This window comes from Stegostoma tigrinum, chromosome 26 (assembly GCF_030684315.1).
Source record: "Stegostoma tigrinum isolate sSteTig4 chromosome 26, sSteTig4.hap1, whole genome shotgun sequence".
NCBI lineage: Eukaryota > Metazoa > Chordata > Chondrichthyes > Orectolobiformes > Stegostomatidae > Stegostoma > Stegostoma tigrinum.
Window position 1 is genome coordinate 25,381,054 of NC_081379.1, and position 21,438 is coordinate 25,402,491.

General features: G+C 39.8%; 1 protein-coding gene across 2 annotated transcripts; it reads left to right on the forward strand.

The window, feature by feature from the left end:
• Positions 1-1,133: 1,133 nt before the first annotated feature.
• Positions 1,134-17,009, forward strand: psmd9 (proteasome 26S subunit, non-ATPase 9). 2 transcript variants are annotated; one of them, XM_048556162.1, is made up of 6 exons: positions 1,139-1,726; positions 5,889-5,991; positions 6,621-6,814; positions 10,572-10,673; positions 12,169-12,257; positions 16,125-17,009. In XM_048556162.1, the coding sequence occupies exons 1-6, from the start codon at positions 1,604-1,606 to the stop codon at positions 16,144-16,146; spliced, it is 633 nt and encodes a 210-aa protein (XP_048412119.1). In that variant the 5' UTR covers positions 1,139-1,603; the 3' UTR covers positions 16,147-17,009. The 2 variants fall into 2 exon arrangements, with proteins under 2 accessions (XP_048412120.1, XP_048412119.1); XM_048556163.2 differs by lacking the exon at positions 10,572-10,673 and having other exon boundaries at positions 1,134-1,726.
• Positions 17,010-21,438: the final 4,429 nt, after the last annotated feature.

Sequence of the window (21,438 nt, forward strand, 5' to 3'; positions counted from 1 at the left end):
TTCTATTGTGAATCCAGATAAAAAGGCCAGAATTTCTCAGGAAGCAGCAGGGAAGATGGTGGGGTTCTGATTCTGCCCCAGTCAGAGGAATGGATGAGGGGCAGGGCCACCTATACCTCCAATTTCCCTGATAACGGACAGCTACGTGATTTCAACCCCCTAGAAAAGGTGCTGCGGTGTAACTCCAGTCTCTGAAGCAGTGTGGTTGCTTGGAGTGGCAGCTGGCCTCAGATTAGGCAGCAGCTTCAGGCAGAGCAGACCACTGTTGCCCTAATGTGTAACGCACTGGAAAACCCACCGGGTGACTGGTTAGGTGGCCAATAGGCACATGGTGTGATAGACCTTTTCACTGGTGTTGATAACAAATGGTCATAACATTGACATCGATACCTACCCTTTAACTCAAAATGGAAAATTCCAGCTAAAAGATTGTTCCAAGATTTCTACCATTTCCTCATTTATCCATAAAACAGATTATAGGAATATACGAGTCATTTTTGGAATGGCAGGCTGTGACTGGTTAGATGTCGCAGGGTTCAGTGTTTAATCCTCCTCTGATCCCAAGTTGGATCAATGATTTGGATGTGTGGATCAAATGTTGCCTTCTTAGACTTATAGATCCAGGGTACAGAATCTCAGAATAAGGGTCAGGATGTTAGGACTGAGATGAGGAGAGATTCCTTCGCTCTGATGCTAGTGAATCTTTGGAATTCTGTGCTCCAGAGGATCATGTAGACTCCGTCATTAAGTGTGTTCAAACTAAAGATCAATAGATTTCTACTAATTAAAAACAAAGTGTATGGAGTTGTGCATGAAAATTATGTTGAAGTAGAAGATCAGCCATGATCTAATTGAACGGCAGGTAATCTTATACAGCTTCTATTTCTTATGTTCTCTCTGTGATATCTTTTACCCTTGCACTTGGGTAGGTTAAACACTGTTCAGAATTCACAAATACAGTTACAGATCAAATTGCCTGTCTGTCCCTCTAACTATAGAATTCATCTTCAACAACAATTCATATTTATATAGGATCTTAACAAGATGTCCCAGGTGCTTCACAGAAGCATCATAAAAGAAATTTCAGAGAGTGAGGCAAACAAAATAGACGATGAACAAAAACTGAGAGGTTTTCAGGATCAGTCTGAAAGCAAGAAAGAGGCAGTAGGGTAGTTAAGATTTTGTTGGTTGAGAATCCAGAATTTGAGAAACATGGATATCTCCAAAATGTTATGAGGTTGAAAATGATTAGGCAGAGGAGGAACACGTGGTTGTGAAGGGATTTTAAGACCAGGCTTAATTCTTTTAAAATCAAAGGCAATGCTTAACAAGTCTGACATCAAAGGTCCATTTTCATAGTCCTAGCTGTTCCAGATTGTCATTTCCAGTTTGTTAAGTTGAATTACACCTCGTGGAAAGTGAACACAATGATTAATATTATATCAGTGAACCACATTATTTCTCGAATTTGCACAGATAGTCACGAATCGTGAGACTGCTAAGATAAAGTCGAACTGTGGGACTTGTATTTTGAATTATGCGGTTGCGTTTTGGGGAAGAATGGTCTGAGTGCTGCCGAGACCCGTAGTCAGTCAGTGGCACCATGTCGGAGGGAAGCTCGGGAAGTTCCTCACAGAGAGTGACCGTGGCTGATGTACAGCAGCTGGTGAAGAAGAAAGATGCCATCGAGGCGCAGATCAAAGCTTACTATGATATTTTGGAGGGGGTGAGTAGTAGGCGGCTGCCGTGGTGATACAATGCCATCAGTTCTCAGTGCTGGGGCTATAAGGCGGCAGCCCCGCCGTGCTAGGCTTTAGCAGTAATTGTCTACAATGTAAGATAACAATGTGTGTAGGTGGATGAAATGTGCTGGTCGTACTTCACACAAACACAAACTCCTCAAGCCAACAAAAACGCGGACGGCTTTTCCGAAAAAAGAAATAACAGCCTCCAACTGAAGAACGTCCCTGGCTTAGGCACTTGCTTCAACAAGGAGTGAATGGGCGGAATTTCTTCCATAACGACATGCAGCTTTCAGTATTTTGTTCCAGTAATTAGTACTATTCCTTCGCATTTTGGGAAGGGACGAGCTTTTCCAATTCATGTCAGCAGCGAAGTTTGGAAAGCAGGTGATTGAGGGGCTGCAGTTGATCAGTGACACACTCTCTTCATGTTGCTTGTTTATTGTTTCTCGATGGATTATCATCCATTTTGCATCATACTTTTGTGTGAGAGGGTAGGATGGAGTCATCCTCTAGCTGTTGTGGAAGCTGTGTGTTTTGAACACGTGGAGTGGGGGATTTTTTTCTTTTCCTCATCATCTGATGATGTTGCAGCCTTTTAATGGATGCTTCACTTGAACATGTCAAGGAAAGGCTGCATTATTTTCCCGGCCTATGGCTCACCCAGCACAGTAAGTATTATGGGAATCAAGGGGCATGCCTGAAGTAAACAGTCGTCTGCATATGAATTGCTGGGAGAGAGGAAAGCTGAGGCACTCATTTTCTCTTGCATTAAACCAGCCAGCAGCAAAACCAATTGTAACTCTTTGCAAAAGTTGGTGAGTTACGAACTATTTAAACAATCCCGGAGTCATTTATTTTCAACATAACAGCATGAATGGAAGCTGGAAATATAGTTGCCTACACCAAGTTGAACTGTTGACATATCATCAAGGATGTTTTGACAGTTGAGATGTAATGGAGCTTATTCATCTAATTTTGCACTCTGATGTTCAGCCCGTCATTCTGTCATCAATGTTTAGGTGAACCAGTGGACATTTAAATTCTAGACCCAGTCTAAGTAGTGACACTAGAGAATATAGTGAAGCTGATCGCTGTATCTAATGGCCTCTATCTTTATAGATTTCAGAGAATTGCTGAGATAGTGGATGCATTGATTTTAATTTTCTAGAATTGTTTAGTTTATAGACATTTCCCAAAAATTTGAAGATTGCAAACATAATCAACTCTAAGATAGGAGAAACCTCAATTTTCCCTCTATCAACCAGTTAGCCTAACACAATTAGAGGGCAGAATGATAATATATTCTATTGTTAGCGATGTGGTAACAGGGCACTTAGGAAATCCTACTGTGATTAAAATGAGTCAATCTAGAAAAGGGTAATTGTCTTTGTCAAATACGTTAAGTGTTTCTTGAGGATGTAACCAGGAAGGTGGATAAGGGAGAACCAGTAAGTGTGGTAAATGTGGATCTTCAAAACACATTTGACAATGTGTTACACTAGGGTTTATTGCAAAAAATTAGAAGTCATGACTGGGTGTAATATTAGCGTGGGTTAAGGATTTGTTAATAGACAAAAACAGGGTCAAATGGCACATTATGTTGGAGTGTTGTAACTACTAGGATAACTTTTTTAAATAATTAATACTTGGCTCTCAGCTATTTACAAGCCAGATTTTAATAAGTTGGGTGAAGGGAGTGGGTAAAATGGAAGTAAGTTTGTGGACTGTACACAATTATAGTTTGGGAAGAAAGTGATGAGAAGGATACAAGAAGGTTACAGAGGGAGAAAATCATGTTGGATGAGTGGAAAAGAGCCTGGCAGGCTGAGTGGCAAAGTGTAAGTGTATCCCCTTAGGTAGGAAGTAAAAAATATTTTTCAAATGAAGAAGTGTTGACATTCGGAGAGACCTAGTGTCCTTGTACAACAATCACAGAAAGTTAACGTGAATATACAGCAAGCAATTAGGAAGGCAAATGGTATGTTGTAAAGTATGAAATTTTTTAAGGGCTCTGAGATTTGAGAGGACCACCCTTAAGGTTTTTGAGAGCTGTGGTTTGGTTTTCAAAGATTCCTTTTTCATTCTTACTAACACATTTGCTAGGTGATGCAGTCACATAGTTACAAGACTGCAGCATTGGTATTGATTGTATGGGGTATTTGGAGTGTCTCAAGCAGAATTAGAATTCATTGATATCATCAAATTATCTCTAGTAAACCTAAAGACAAATGCCCAAAGAAATTTTTAATTTCCAAGACCCTACAGCATTTACTTGGCACAATATTATAGGCATTAGCAAACAAGTTGTTTTCCGAAGTAAATGAGATTTTTACATACAGAATGTCATCACCCTAGTACGTATCAATCCACATACAAAGCTGGAAGACTTTAACCAGGCAGTCAATAGTCTTTTTACTACATCTCGGTTCGCACTTTCACATTCAGTGCACTTTTACTCGATATAGTAACTTCTGAGTTTCTGTAGCAGTAAACTAGATTCCATGTTCATTACCTCAGTAATTTCAAGTTTCCCTGGCTGAGCATTTCTTTGTTCGCAGGTCAAAAACCATTCTTTCTCCTTTGCAACCTCCCTGTCCCCGTCTCCTTCTTGCAGTCTCACCCTGCCCTATCTTGAAACCCCTGCTACAGGGTTAGGGTTAGGCCTAGGCCTCACTATTGCCATGTATTTTCCCATTCCTCCAACCACAGACTGTTTCTCTCCAATGTTATTCCTGATAGGCTCATGAGTGAATTGGGAGTAGTTTTCCTCTTGTTGCCCCTGTGGCTGAATTTTTCTAGATGTTTTGGGATTTCACCTGCTATCCCTCCTGTGTTTTAAGACCCGGTATGTTACCTTTTGATTAGAGCTTAAGCATAGAGAAGCCTTACCATGATTATGCAGAGTATTATTGAGCCACATCTAGCGCCCATATTTGGTCACCTTATCTAAGGAAGAACATCCTTGTCCTCGATGGTGTGTAGCAAAGGTTTATTTGACTGATTTTTGCATAGTCCAATGAGGAGAAAGTGATCTAGGTTTGTATGCACCCTGATATTTAAAAGCAGGTGAGGTGATTGGATTAAAATTGCAACTTATTAAGCCATTGAGACTCTTGATAGGTATGCTAAGTAAATGTTCCTCCCGCCTGGTGAACCTAGAACACCGGCTCGTAGTCTCAGAATAAGGGGTTGGTAATCTGGGATTGAGATGAGGATTATTTTCTTCAGTAAAAATCATGGGAATCTTTGGAATTTTCTATTCTAGAGAGCTGTGGATTTTCAGCTTTTCACTTATGTTCAAAATCAGTAGAGTTTTCTATATTTAGGAAAGGTAGAGTCAAGGTTAAGGATCAGCAGTAATCTTGCTGAATGGTGGAGAAGGTTCAAAGAACTAAAGAATCTACTTCAGTGCAAAGCAAAATAAATTGCCAAGATAAAAACATAAGATGTATGAGACTTGTTTAACTTTGGTACATTGGAGTTCCATACTCTCCTTTGTCTAGTGTGATGTTGTAATCAAACATCAGCAAACACAGTGCATCCAGTTTCTGACATACCAAGCCAGTAATTTACTTGCATTATATCAATTCTTGATTCAGACACTGATTTAAAGACATCAGCTTTCATTGTGTTGTGCAGCAGTACATTTATAGCTCACATCATTTAATTGTTTGTTTATTCAACAAAATGAGGTGCTTGAGTAAATTTTTAAGCCTTGAAAATTTGTTTGAGTGTCATGCATTGGCATAAACTAGAATTCAGTCATAAAATCACAGAATGATACAGCTCATGAGGCAACTATTTGACCAATTGTGCCAACACCAGCCCTGTAAAGCTATCTCATTAATCCTGCTCCAGTCCTCTTGCTCCAAAGTCATATAGGTAAAATATTCCATTACTTAACCATATGACTTTTGAATGGTACCATTCAAATCTGTTTCCATTACACCTTCAGACTATTACAAAAATTCCTTTGTCTCCTGTGGCTCATTTGCCAATCACCTTTACATTTTGGTAGTGCATGACATTTGTAGGCATTATGGTTGGTCACAGAAAGGGAATGAAACAAACCGAAAAATATGTTCTCAAGTATTTCCTTTGAATTTTAACACTAATTGGAAATATTGAACCTGTGACTTTCAGCAAAACAAAGCTGGAATGGACGAGCCTTTAGTTGATATTGAAGGATATCCACGAACGGATATTAATGTTTATGAAGTTCGAACAGCTCGACATAATATCATTTGTAAGTAATATTGATATATTTTGAAAATTTTGTAATGTATTAACATAGAAATAATAGTACTTCAAGCAGCAATGTTAATTTTTTTTAGTGCAATTCAAAAATGATTATCTAAAACTCTTAATTCTTTGGTTCTTATTTGAATTAGTTTATTCAAAGTTTTATTCAGATTTGTCAACCTCATAAGTGATCCTGCCTGGTTTTCAATGAGGAAAGGAAGTGTAGACAGTGAAAAGGAATAGATTTTGTTTATATTTTTGCACATTTTTTGCTTTCATCAAGTTGAGAGATGAGTGCTTAAAAATTGAATAGTTTTGAAACTTTGCCTCAGCAACAAAAGAAGCCCAGTTTGTAAGTATGTTTCTTCACTTTTTATGTGAAAGTTTTTGCTCTTTGTTTTCCATCATCTGCCATTGATGGCTCATCTGAAATAAATCCAAGAAATCCTTAAACTATGGATTAAGGGCTCTTGTGCTGCAGTGATCATGTCCCTATCTCTATGCCAGGAGGCTCAGGCTCAGGTCCCACCTGCTCAGGTGGTGGGAAATGACATCTCTGAACAGGCATTACTGTGTCCAGTTATGTCTCTAGCCATATCTAAATATGCTGTGAATGTTTTCTGTTTTTGTAAGGTCTACAAAATGACCATAAAGCCTTAATGAAACAAATTGAGGAAGCACTCCATCAGCTGCATGCACATGACCGGGAGAAGCATAGACTAGATGAGGCAGAAGTGCATTCTGAAGCAGTGGAACAGGAGAATCGTTTACCATCTGCTTTTGCCAAAGTAGACACTGTTAGCCCAGGCTCACCTGCCTATATTTCAGTAAGTACAAATCTGAGTAGCTAAATCTATATACTCCAAATAATTGCCAATACAATAGATGATACCTCTTAAGCAAAATTATTTTCCATGCTAAATCTTCCTGTAAAACTGAGAAAAACCAAATGATGTTGCTTGTTGTATCTGAGATCTTTTAAATTGAAACAGTCATTGGGATACTTGATTTCCTTTTAAGTACTTCACTATATTCATGTCAGCTATATAAAGCAGATAAGTTCATTTAATAACTGAATGAAGCCTTTAAATGATATCCCATCTTTGCATTTGGGGACAATATGTATTTTGCATGAAAATTATAATGCTTTCTTATTATGATGTTCAGAATTTTTCCCAAAATAGATAAACAGAATATTCATTACCAATTTGTCTTTGGGTCCATGAGGAGTTTTGAGGTCATGAGGTCATTTTAAAAAATTCAGACCTTGAAGAACTGGGAGTCAATACAGTGAGATACCTGCAGGAAAAGAATATTGACATCAGGAAATTGCATAAGTTGAAGTTCTTACAGAGACTAGCCTGGAGAGCATTAGAATACTCATACCTAGAGCTGACAAAGGCATTGATGAGAGTTTCAGCAGTTGATTGGTTGAGGCAGGAATGCTGGTGGGTGAAAGGTGGGTGACGTTACTGAGGAGGAAGTAGGCAATCTTTGTGACAGACTAAATATGGGGTCAAAATTTGGCATCAAGTTTATGGCAAACCTGTGAATAGTCCTACTTGTTCTGAAGCAGGGAGTGATGAAAGTAGTAATAATTGTGAAGCAAGAGTTGAAGTGGGAACCTTAGATGGTGGCTTTGGTCTCCCAATTTTTAATGGCCAGATGTGTGGATCATTCAAGACTGGATGTTGGAAAAGCAGCCGGATCACCCGGAGATGATGGAAATATTCAGATTGGTGGTGGAGACACTGACCTAGATTTTCAAAAATTTGCTCACAGATTGTGGAGTCACTGACTTTTATAGGCCATGCCCATTGGATGTGAAAGGTGGCGGTGAGCTCCATTTGTAGTACTGCTGCAGGCCAAAGGGATGCAATATAGGCCAGTATGTATACTATGATGCTGTTAAGAGTGGAGTTCCAGGATTTTCACCCAGTGACATTGAAGGCACTGTTGTTCCAACTGAGCATAATATGTGGTTTAGAGAGAAACCTGCTGGTGACGATATAAACATGGAACTGCTGCTTTTTATTTCTCTAGGTAACAGGGGTTGTGGATCTGCAAAGTACTGTTAAAGAAGCCAGGCTGAGTTGCTGCAGTGCACCTTGTAGGTCGTATGCACTGTTTCCACTTCACATCAGTGGTGGAGGAAGTGAAGACTAAAGATGGTGAATGGGACCACAGTCAAGCAATCAGTTGTCCTTAAATCACTTTTAGCTTTTTTAAGTGTTATGGAAGCTGAACACATCAAGGCAAATGCAGAGAATTCACTGCATCGCATTCTGACTTGTGCGTCAGGGTTTGGGACACCACGTGGGGTCACAGACTGAAATTTTGGGATTCTGACTGCAAGGCAGCAATGGCTGCCATAGATTCTGATCAAGTTGTAACTTGCTTCCACCCTCACACTGACCTATTCTTGTCTCATTTATCTCTGTCCCTCACCCACATTTCACTATCCACCTCTATTCATTCCAGCCCCTTGTACCTGCTGCACTCTACTCCATTCCAAGCTCGTTCTTTTAGATTACTCTGAGGAGTCATAGTGATCTTCAAATCTCAACGTTTTTTCATGGTGGGAAAATGTGTGGGAAGGACTGCTAGTTGACAGATTTTAGGGATTCAGGATGTGACTAAAACTTGCCACAGAATTTCCAGCCCCTGACCAGCTTTTGTAAGACAGTATTTGTAGAGCTGTTCCAGTTCAATTTGTGGTTAATAATAACTCCAGGATATTAATTGCAGAAGGGGGAATAGGGAGAGACTGTCAAAGAGCAAAGTGGCTTGGATTTTCCTTTGAAACGCAATGATACTGTCGCAGATGGTTATTGCCTGCCAGTAACCAGCCCAAGCCTGGATATTTCCCATGTCTTGCTGCATATGGATATGGACTCTTCAGTATCTGAAGCATTAGGAATGGTGCTGATCGTTCTTCAACCATCAGTGAACTTCTGACCTTATGACCTTAGATTATTTGATGAAGCAGCTGAAGATTGTTGTGCGAGGGCACTATTTGAGGAATTCCTGCACTGATATTCTGGAGCTGAGATGATTGACTTCCAGTAACCACAGCCACCACCATCTTCCTTTTTCGTGGGTGTGACTCTAACTGATTCCCAGTTTCTCTAGGGCTCCTTGACATAACATTCAGTCAAATGCTGCCTCGATATCAAAGACAGTCGATATCAAAGACAGTCACTCTCACTTCACCTCATAAATTCCCCTCTTTTGTTCATGTTCAGACCAAGGTTACAATGAGGTCGTCGGGGCTGGATAGTTCTGGTGAAACCAAAACTTACATCACTGAGCAGGTCATTGCAATGGGAACTGCAGATGCTGGAGAGTCCAAGATAACAAAGTGTGGAGCTGGGTGAACACAGCAGGCCAAGCAGCATCTAAGGAGCACAAAAGCTGACGTTTCGGGCCTAGACCTTTCATCATAAAACTTTTCTGATGTAGGGTCTAGGCCCGAAACATCAGCTTTTGTGCTCCGAAGATGGTGCTTGGCCTGCTGTATTCATCCAGCTCCACATTTTATCATAGCTGAGTAAATGCTGCTTGATAGTAATGTCCTCTTAACATCCCTGGATTTCAGCAGCATATAAGTGGAAACTGACTTCTTGGGCTGAATTTTCCAAGTTTTTAGCTAAATGTCATTTTCGAGGAGATTTATTGGGGGTTTTCCGCTATGGCCTGTGGTGACCCTTCTCATGCATCCCCCCACTGCTTGCCTCATTATGTTTTCAGGCTTCATAGCACCCTTCTGATTCAACTGTGTGACAGCAGAGGTGACAGTGCTTGCACCTTCTAGTTTGTTACTTGGCCCTGGGAGAATTATAAATGGGTGTAAACAATGTGAAATTAGCCAATAATGAGATGCAGTTTCATGGAAATAAAGTGGCTGCTGCTTACCAGTGATATTTTCTTCAGACTATTGAAACTTTGAGGGGAAGAATATACATTTCTTTTCTCAATGTTGAGTATTGGGGGTATTTTGTTCTCACTGTATTCTCCAAATTTCTTGCTTTTGCCCATGCTGCTCAAGGGCTGAGAAAGTTGTCCTACGTTTTTGAATAATGTTGGCAAGGCGAAATATGTAAGATGAGCAGCAGCAGAAAACAGAGAAAAAGAACAGGAATCTATCAATCTATCCTTAACACTCAGCTTGAGATTCGGTGAAGGTAATATCCTCTGAACATGCTGGGGTTACTGTTGACCAGAAACTGAACTGAGCCAGCTATATAAATACTGTCATTCTGACATAAATACTGTCAGGTTTGAAGTTCGGAATTCTGCAATGAGTAACGCACTACCTACCTCCCAAAATCTGTTCACCATCTAGAACACAATTCCTAACTCGTGGTGTGTTGGAATACTCTGCACTTGCCTGGATGAGTGCATCTCCAACAACGCTTGAGCTCAACACCAATGGTAATGAATGACGGTGAAAGTCACCAACAACTGAGCTCCATTTTAATATTTTGAGGGATCAAATCATTTTTGTAAAATAAAATACGGTACTTCTTGGGGGGGAAAAAAAAGGCAATTTTATACAGGCAAACTGTTTCTCTTTTCTTCTAGGGTTTGCAAGTTGGTGATGAAATTATAGAATTTGGTTCTGTAAATACACAAAACTTTCAACACTTGCAAAATATTGCCACAGTGGTACAGCACAGTGAAGGGGTGAGTGCTGTACTTGTGGAAAACACTATGCGTTTTTGATTACTTTGTGTGCTGAAGAAAGCTTAATGTTCAAATTAGTTTTTCTTGAACTTATTGCTGCATCTTAACCGTATTTCAGATTTAATAAAAACCTTTTAGATTACAGCATAGTTTTTTTAGCATTAGTGTCATTCATACTCTTAGAGTTTTCAAAGACAATGTAAATCTAGCCTGTTTATTACAATTATTTATTACATTTGAATTTTTTCACCCTTCTTTTACCTTTTGTCTGAGCCTGCATCATTATCTGGATGAAGGAAAAGGCCAAGCTTGTGTGTGACTAGTTCCCTATATTCACCTAGCATTTTGTGTAATCCGTGATTTCAGAATGTATTGATTTGATCTGGAAATCTCTCACCACCTGCTCTACTTCAAATTGCTCACTTTGGCAATTCCTCCTCCTCTTCACGCTTCAGTGCGCACACTCCAAAAAAAATTGGCTGGCAATATACAAAACTTGTTGAAGAGAAATGTGGCTACAGATCAAGATATTTAAAATTATGAAAACATAAGACAAAACAAATAGAGACTACTTATCAAAATTGAAAGCCTTAGATTGAGAACATGTAACTATGATTAAATACAAGTTTTATGACAGCAAGCTGAATTTTTTTATTCGCACAGAACAAGGAGACTGTGTGATCCACTACTGGAGTTGACAATTGAAGCAAACACCATATCAACATTTAACAATCGATTAACTGGTGCTGGAAGTTACGGTGCACAAGATGGTCTTGTTCCTTCCTAAAATATTATCATGACATTTTTTTATGCCCAGTAAAACCTTGGGTTCAGTGATCACCTACAGAGAAAGCAATGCAGACTCCCTTGGTGCTGCACAATTTGCTAGAGTGGAACTTGTACCTGGTTTTCATGGACTAGATGCCAGTGGTATAAATGGGACTCTGTTTAGTTATATTGACCTTACAGCAAACTTTGAAAATACGCTTCATCAATAGAATAGAATTGTTGGTTTTAGGATAAGATAAACTGCAGTCCCATTAGTTGACTCCAAAAAATCTAAGATATGGTATCCTCATCAACATTCCTCTCTCAACCAATGCCAGATTAACTTTGAGGATTTTGCTAGTTTCAAAATGGCAGCTGTCTCTAATGTAACAACTAGTGCAGATCAAAATAATTAATCTTATCTACAATACTTTGAAATATTCTTGGATGAAGTAATAAAGGTAAAGTGCCAGAGGATCATAGGGCTGCTGCCTCATTAGAGTCAGAATAACTTGAGGGTCAACACATATCAGGTGAGGTTGAGAAGGCGGGATCTTTCTGGAGACCTCCGAACAGGAATTGAACCCATGTTAGTGGTGGTTACTCTCCATTGCCATTTAGATATTTAGTAACTGAACTTACCAAACCCCAACAAGTCACCACATTAAGTGTGAATTTAAACTGGTTTACTACTTTTGGCTTACTGAAGTAATACGTTTCCTTGCAGAAACCTTTAAACATAACAGTCATTCGAAATGGACAAAATGTACACATGAATCTCACACCTCAGCGATGGAGTGGAAGAGGATTATTAGGGTAAGTTTCACTGCATTGGAACGACTGAGAAACTTCCAGAAAAACCTCAAAGTCAATGGAGAACGTCTTGCCCTCAAAAAAAAGTGCTGTTCTTAATAAATGGCCAGTGTTGGAAAACAATCATTGTTCCTAATTAATTCTTTTTATACGAGTGGGTTTTCTATCTAGTTTGTTTATTTGTTATCAGACATTATTGTGAAGCTTTTTGTTGAACTTGATAGCACATTTTAGTAATGTTACTTCTGTCTAAGAATTATATTTGCTTGGGGTCATGTAAAAAAACAATATGCTTGAATTATCTTTCACCTGAGTTGTTTTACAAAAAACAATCACTTGAAACTTCCAATCTCGACTAGAATCTCTTTTTCCTACTTAGATCAGCCAAAATGTTGCCCACTCAACCTTAAAATAAGTTTTCTGGCTCAACACCTGGGCCAGGAGCTTTCTTAACTAAAGCAGCCCAGTCTAGTCCAGTAATGAATGTTGGTAGCAGCAGAGTGGTTTGGCGCTGAAACCACACCTCTGTTTGCAGTAACTGCCGTAATCCATTGTTTAAATATCGTAAAGCCCCTTTGGCAACTGCTGAGAGAAGATGAACTTGTATGGTAAGTGAAGGGGTAGGTTGGCAGTTTGGGGTGATAGGATGTCACGTGGGTGAGGGGAGACTCTAACCCAGAGTTGGGGACTTTCCTCAGATTGTTCAGGATGCTGCTTAATTACCTGTCAGAGTTTCAACTGGGTCAAAAATTCCTTATGGTCCCATTGCACAACTCCAATCTCTGCTTCAGCAATAACTACCTTCCTTTTGGAAGATTTAGGCCAATGTTTTCTGAAATCAATAGCAGTAGGAGTTGACCAATTCTGAGGTGTATTTTCTTTTATTTACATATTTACAGATTCATGACCTAGTTTAAAAACAAAATATTTTTCTTTCAATTGCCAAGTTTCTATTTTACAAACTAAAATTGTTTCTTAAGTACAGTAAGTCCTATCTCAGTTTCTTGTGTGTAGGGGTATGTTTGCACTGTCCAGTACCTGACTAACGACAGGTATGTAGCATGTTTCCTTGTGATCTGAACTAAAAATGTCTTTTGTATGCATGCTTGTTAAGTGTTGTCAGTGGACCTAAAGGAACATTTTGTAAGACAAAGCCTGATGCTAATGGTCAATTGATTTATTTTACTTCGGATGAAAAGATTTGCTTTGTTCATTATGACACAAATTATACTGCTTGAGTTAAGTATGCTTTCCGCATCAGAGAGTTGTCCTACTGCACTTAAACAAGACAGCTCTACTGTTTGCTAATTTTGAAGCTGGTGAAAGCTTACCTTAGCAACTTTCTGTTTAAACACTCAACAAAGAATCTGTCTTTGCCTATATTTCTTTCATCTGCCCTTGTTCCTAGCCAAACAAGAAGAAAAGCATTCTAACACAGCTCGAGTTAATAAAATGTGAGGCTGGATGAACACAGCAGGCCAAGCAGCATCTCAGGAGCACAAAAGCTGACGTTTCGGGCCTGGACCCTTCATCAGAGAGGGGGATGGGGGGAGGGAACTGGAATAAATAGGGAGAGAGGGGGAGGCGGACCGAAGATGGAGAGTAAAGAAGATAGGTGGAGAGGGTGTAGGTGGGGAGGTAGGGAGGGGATAGGTCAGTCCAGGGAAGACGGACAGGTCAAGGAGGTGGGATGAGGTTAGTAGGTAGCTGGGGGTGCGGCTTGGGGTGGGAGGAAGGGATGGGTGAGAGGAAGAACCGGTTAGGGAGGCAGAGACAGGTTGGACTGGTTTTGGGATGCAGTGGGTGGGGGGGAAGAGCTGGGCTGGTTGTGTGGTGCAGTGGGGGGAGGGGATGAACTGGGCTGGTTTAGGGATGCAGTGGGGGAAGGGGAGATTTTGAAACTGGTGAAGTCCACATTGATACCATATGGCTGCAGGGTTCCCAGGCGGAATATGAGTTGCTGTTCCTGCAACCTTCGGGTGGCATCATTGTGGCAGTGCAGGAGGCCCATGATGGACATGTCATCAAGAGAATGGGAGGGGGAGTGGAAATGGTTTGCGACTGGGAGGTGCAGTTGTTTGTTGCGAACTGAGCGGAGGTGTTCTGCAAAGCGGTCCCCAAGCCTCCGCTTGGTTTCCCCAATGTAGAGAAAGCCGCACCGGGTACAGTGGATGCAGTATATCACATTGGCAGATGTGCAGGTGAACCTCTGCTTAATGTGGAATGTCATCTTGGGGCCTGGGATGGGGGTGAGGGAGGAGGTGTGGGGACAAGTGTAGCATTTCCTGCGGTTGCAGGGGAAGGTGCCGGGTGGTCCATCATGGGCCTCCTGCACTGCCACAATGATGCCACCCGAAGGTTGCAGGAACAGCAACTCATATTCCGCCTGGGAACCCTGCAGCCATATGGTATCAATGTGGACTTCACCAGTTTCAAAATCTCCCCTTCCCCCACTGCATCCCTAAACCAGCCCAGTTCATCCCCTCCCCCCACTGCACCACACAACCAGCCCAGCTCTTCCCCCCCACCCACTGCATCCCAAAACCAGTCCAACCTGTCTCTGCCTCCCTAACCGGTTCTTCCTCTCACCCATCCCTTCCTCCCACCCCAAGCCGCACCCCCAGCTACCTACTAACCTCATCCCACCTCCTTGACCTGTCCGTCTTCCCTGGACTGACCTATCCCCTCCCTACCTCCCCACCTACACCCTCTCCACCTATCTTCTTTACTCTCCATCTTCGGTCCGCCTCCCCCTCTCTCCCTATTTATTCCAGTTCCCTCCCCCCATCCCCCTCTCTGATGAAGGGTCCAGGCCCGAAACGTCAGCTTTTGTGCTCCTGAGATGCTGCTTGGCCTGCTGTGTTCATCCAGCCTCACATTTTATTATCTTGGAATCTCCAGCATCTGCAGTTCCCATTATCTCTAACACAGCTCGAGTGTTTGGTTGGCTGAATTTTTTAAAAATTTATTACATCCTGTGGGGAAATAACCTCAAAAGTTAGCCTAGTGATATTTAAATTACTTCTTACCGAAGTACCTTTCTCAACTAGTGTGAACACACTAGAATTGAAAAGCCAACACTGAAAAATAACTTTTTAGTCTTGAATTAACCACTGCATGATTTTGGGAAAGAGTCATTTATGGCTGGAGAACTAGTTGAAGAGTTAAGTATTGGAGAACACATGCCTAGCACACCTATTTTAATGGCTGGATATCAGGGCATACAATAGCAGGATACTCAATATGAATTAATATTCAATAAGGCACCCTATTTCCAATTAGGAACCTGATTCCAAATTTATTATTCCTTTGTATGTTTCCCAGATGTCAAGAAATGTGGCAGGTAAAGGGAGGTGGGATGTGCAGATTCTGCAAAATATGAGCTTGTTTCATTCCTTTGCGGGGGGGGGGGGGGCTAGAAAGAACAGACATGCTCACCTGAGCCATTGCAGAAAGCCTACAGCCTATTCTGTGACAGTCACTGTCTTTCCATCTCTCCTCCTCCTCTGATTCTGGCTCTGTCTTTAACCCCCACCGCCAGTCACCAACTGCTGACATTCCTGGCCCAAATCAATCACCTTCCCTGCCATCCTCAGTTCCCAGTTGAAGGAAACAACCATGTGAGTCTCCAGCTGCAGCTTCCCTCCTGTCTTTTTGGTTGGGTAGCGGTGTCCAACCTGATAACCGTGCATTTGGTTTATCATAGTAAATGGCTTTTGTAAGTTAGAGGTCACCAGGTACATTTTCATGTATTTTTATGCATTTTCCTTCCAAGATATTTAATGTTGTAACGTATTGTAAAGGCTGTTATCGAGGGCATTCAATATTTGAGTAGAATATAATTTCCATCATTTATTCCCCTTTCTCCAGGTGTAATATTATTCCTTTGTAGAGCTAAAGATTGTTGATTCAGCACGAGAAAACCTTCACATACTGCAAAATGCTCGCACCATAGTAACCGAAATTGGAGCAACCCTGAACATTGGAACATTACGGCTACTTATTCCAGTCAGAGGTTTTGAATCCACCTAATTTGAATTTAAAGCAGACTATTTATTTAATTTGGTTGCTGTGGAAAGTTTATTTTCTCCATTCTTTTTCAGATTAAATTTTAAACCCATTTGTACTTTACCGTCATCATATCATTCTTCAGCTAGACTGTCACAGCCTTTTCTGTTGCCATGATATACCATGAACATAACAGTGGAGGAACGGTTGAATTGATTTCAATTGCTGTTTATTTCCAGAGTTTTCTTGCCACCTCAATTCTAATCCCCATACCACAGTTGATTATTAGTAAATTTCTAGGCTGAGTTGTATTGATTACAAATTAAGGATATTATGGACTTCAAAGTTAAAACATTTTGCTGATTTGTAAAGATGGTAGGTGTAATACCTGCTTTGGGAATAGGTCACATGCACAGTTGAGTATTCAAGAGTCTTCAATATACATGCAACATTTTTGTCTACAAAGTTGCAAATGCTGTGTCTGTATAAGAAAAATGGAAATGTGTAGTTAGTGAACTTTGTCATGTGTTAACATTACAATTGTTTGAAGTGACTTTTTTTTATACAGGTGATTTTTCTGAATCTTTACACATTCAAAATGCTGAAAATCGATCTGTATTTCATTGAAATATAGGAGCAATTCATGAATAAAATAAATTCCATGTTTGATAAGTGTGCTACAGTGAAAGGTTTGTTTGAAGTATATGAAATTCATATATTTGATAGAATTAAAGGTAATGGAACAGACCAGATGTGGTTGTGTGATGATTTTTTTCCCCTAGGAAAAAATATTGTTTGCATGTTTCTATCAAAATTGTACTGGGCGTGGGAAGGACTTTAGTACTGTGCTGTTTGGACCATATTCTAATCCAGAAAAATCTACTTAACCTACCAGACCATCAATATGACCAACTGAATATATAACCTGATTAAACAGAATAAATCTCTCAAATGTATATTGACAAATCAAAACAATACTTGAATACTTTTTGTTACTTACAAATGCAATTTGTGCTATTCAATCTAGGGAATCTGTGCTGGCCATTCTGAGTGATTCAGCTAATCTTGTTTTCATCCTTTTTCTTTATATCCCTGCAGTTTTTTTTTCTTCAGTTATTTATATAATACCCCTTTGTAGACCGCTGTTGAATCTTTATCCGCCATCCTGTGATTTTATGCAAATCCAATTGTGTAAAAGTTTTCTTCACATCACCTTAATGTCATGACATAACTGCAATTTCGAGGTCACATTTTATCTCAAATTTCTCCTCATACCTGCTGCTTCTTATTAGGTTGTTTTACAGGTACCAGGAATTTTTGTAGTGCCACCAATCTTAAATCCATTTTAAAATATGTATTCTGTATTTTGCGTTGATAAAGAATTGCTATATCTGAGTTCGTGGGGGTATGCGCCATTTCAGAAGTAGAAATGCTTGTGATGTTTTTAATAACTGAATGCAATTCACAACATTGAAAAATGAATCTGACGTGTTTTTAACCAGTAATAAGTTTACTTAAAATTGCAGAATGCCTTATTAAATCTTAGAACCTTGTCAAATCTTTGAAAAAAGCTGTTCAACTTAGTCTCATACCTCAGCTTTTTCCAAAACCCCAGCAAATGTTTCTTCTTTAAACATGTCGTCTTTTGAAAATTTTAGTGGAATTTGCTTCCATCCTTTTCAAGTAGTGTATTCCACAACTAAACATTGCTTGAGCGGAAAAAAAACTTTTCATTTGCTCTCAGGAGACCAATTCTGTCGTGTCTTGTGATGTACATCAAGAACACGTCTCTGTAATTTTAACTCAACATTTTATACCATATTTCAGAATTTTTCACAAGATAGCATACCAGAGCCAATGAATATTTCTAAGAAGTCCACGACCAAGAATTTTGTAAATGACCGGTTAGTTTGTTTAGATGGAGTTACTTTATTCATTTCAGGGATGTGGAATCCGCTGGCTGGGTCAGCATTTATTGCCCATTCTTAGATTGCCTGGAGAAGGAGGTGGTGAGCATGCTGGGAATCTTTTGCATCTAATTGATCAAACCGACAGCGTCTCAGTTTTAATTCCTGTTCCAAAAGATGCATATTGGAAAATGCAGCACTTTGAGTGTAATGCTGATGGGTTAGTCAAGATAATGCATGAAATTTTGCTGTTGATGGTGAAGTGGTGGTTACTGCTGAGAAAAACTGAACTGGAAATGTACCCAAAACCCCTAAATGGATTGGCATACATAGCAGTCACAGTCAAGCATAATCATTGTGTGAAGATCTGAGTATTAAACAGTATGATAAGGTGGTATATCTATTAATTTGACCTATGTAAGCAAGGTATTCTCATTTTAATTTTAGCTAAATTTGATTACTTCTCATAAATGTTTACTTTAAATTACCACAGTGAAAACTTTTTAACGTGCAAAATTTGCACCTAGTCTTTCAAAATGTCAATATTTAATTCAAAACATAAATTATAACCAAAAAGAAATAAGCAACATTGCCCTCAGTTCTACATACTTGAAACAGTGCCCCACAGAAAGTATTTCTTTCTGCAGCATCCCATATCTGATTAACTTCATGATCTACGCTTTCACTCTTTGTCGCTGATAATTAATATTGAAAAGTAGTGCATTATATTGCTTGGTCATATTTCTAAATTAATTTTATAATCTCTTCTGTGCCACGGCAGTGCATTCAGTCGGCATCCCTTGCATCTAGTATCAAAATAGTCAAATTCCTAGCTGGTACTGGTTTGAAAGCCAATCTCCTGCAAATAATTGGAAGATGAGTCATAAAATTATACGCCAAAGTCAAAAACTTTTTTATTTATCGACAGTTAGCTTGAATATAAACTATTGAAGCATCTTTAAGCCTGATGTCATCATGACAGAGCAATTTCAACATTTTTTTATTACTCTTGTTCTCCAAACAAGAAGCACGTTTCAATTAAATCAGTGTTGTTTTAACACAACGGACTCTACTGTCTTATTGAAGCTTGCACCGATTTAGAAAAGCGGGATGTACACAAATACAGAACCTCTTACAATAATTATCCTTTTTTTACTTGTTTGATAAGATGTCAATACCCAAGGAAAGTTTTCAAAAGTCTGCAGAGAATTGAACATGTATATAGTAGTTACAATTGGCCAAAGAGTGTAAACAGCATGAGGTGACCAATTGCCCTGAACCTTCAACCTGGGATGAAATCTGATCATTTGATCACTGCCCACGAATGAGCCAATCAGCAAAAAGAAATCATGAGATCATCGGCTGATTTGCTGCCAAGGCAACTAGTTGATTGTTTCCTGTATCCTAGCAACGGCAACAGCAGTGGCGAGATAAACTGAAAAAGGCCTTGCCGAGACAGGCTGGTGATTTTTAAATAGAAAACTCTACAGGTAAGTGACGATTATTCGAAAGTGGGAGAGTGAGGCACTTTTATTCTCTGATGGAATCATTTCCTGTGTTGCTGTAAGTGCACTCAGCCTCAGGAGAGTGGCCCTTTGAACAGCTTACATTGGGAAATTTAAAAACTACTCTACAGATATGTGTGCTGTTTCCTGTTTAGGTAACATTTTATTTTCCTTATGTTTTCTAAATAAAAGCCATATGGTGACAAACAAAAGTGCCCCCTCTTCCTGTATTAACACTGGTAGTTTGAAGTCTGGGTCATAGGTACTAGATAATCGTGTTCTAGGGAAATCACTATCGAAAATTATTATACCTGTACAGCAGATAGTTTGCGTTATTCAAACAGTGTCCACTATCCATCAATTGTGTTACAGCCAATTTGCATTAATGAAACACGTGTTATAGCAGGACTACCTGTGTGGTTTTTGCTTAGTTTCATTCCAAGCTGGGGAATGTGTGTGTGGAATGTGGATGATGCTTGCTCTTAGCAAGAACTTAACATGCAGAGTCTTTTAATGTGTGGAGATTGTCGTACTGCTGTTCCCACATGGTTCTGGTTGGTCAGGAAACTCACTTGCTACCTGCCATAAGCCAATTGGAAAGATATACAGATTGTTAATAAACCTGTCTGCCCACATTATGACACACAACCTGAAGCCTCTAACCCAAAGGGAGGGATCACCCACGGTGCCACTAGACCTCCTAAACTGGAAAATAACAACTAATGAAATTCAGGAGGTGACATTTTATAGACTTGAGAAAAATGTGTCTCATGAAAACAAGCCCTGTCTGTTCATGCTCTGTATGAGCCTTCTCCATAATTCAAATACTTCCTGTCAGCATAATCCTCCATACCTTACACCCAAACATGTTTTTCTAGTTTCCCTTCAAATGTAGATGTACTGATGAGATTTTAAAAATGTGAAACAATGCAATATTTCCCTATTTGGGGTTTGATGTGAATGAAAATACTCCACTGGAACTGGAGCAGAAAGCGCTGCTTCTGTTTATCATTAGGCAGAGTGCACATCTGTGGAGATCCAGTTTTATCTTTGCCTTTGTTATCAATTATTCCAATGCTGTCCTCATCTGCAGTCTCTTCAACTGCCAAGTCCAAGACCCTAGAATACCCATCTTCAATCTCCCTGCCTCTTGTCATTTCTTTCCTCCTTAAAACTTACCTCTTTGACCAAACCTTTGATTGCAGTTGCCCTAATAGCTCCGTATGTGGTCTAGTGTCCAATTTTGTTTGATAACTTTTGTATGAAATGCATTTGAATGTTTTGCTTTGAAATGGTGCTATATAAATACAGATTGTTGTTCTTTGCTGCATGTAGCCTAACTTTCAGCATGCCATTTGCCTCCTCCTCCAACAATTCCTCGTTCTTAAAGTTCTCCGCTGCATGTTGAAACTCCTTCCTCCCTCACCTCTTCCTAAACCAACTTGAAAGTGTGAGCACTGCATTTTCCCTAAAGTCAGTAGTATGAGGACATCCTATTCTTCAAACTTAGCAATGTGAGCCCCTGTGTCAGGACTGTGGGATTTGGAGTCAATTCTACCAAAGCTAGATCAAAATAGTCATTGCAGAAGTGTTAGTTATTGCCCAAGGGAACCAATCAGAAATCTAGTCTAGCCTATTTGAGGTATAAACAAAGTCTGTTGATTATTAGTGATACAACAATCTATGGTGGAAACTCTGAGGGAAATTTTAATGTTGAGGAATGTGGGAATTTAGGTGTGAGTGAAGGTTAAATTCAGTGAAAAT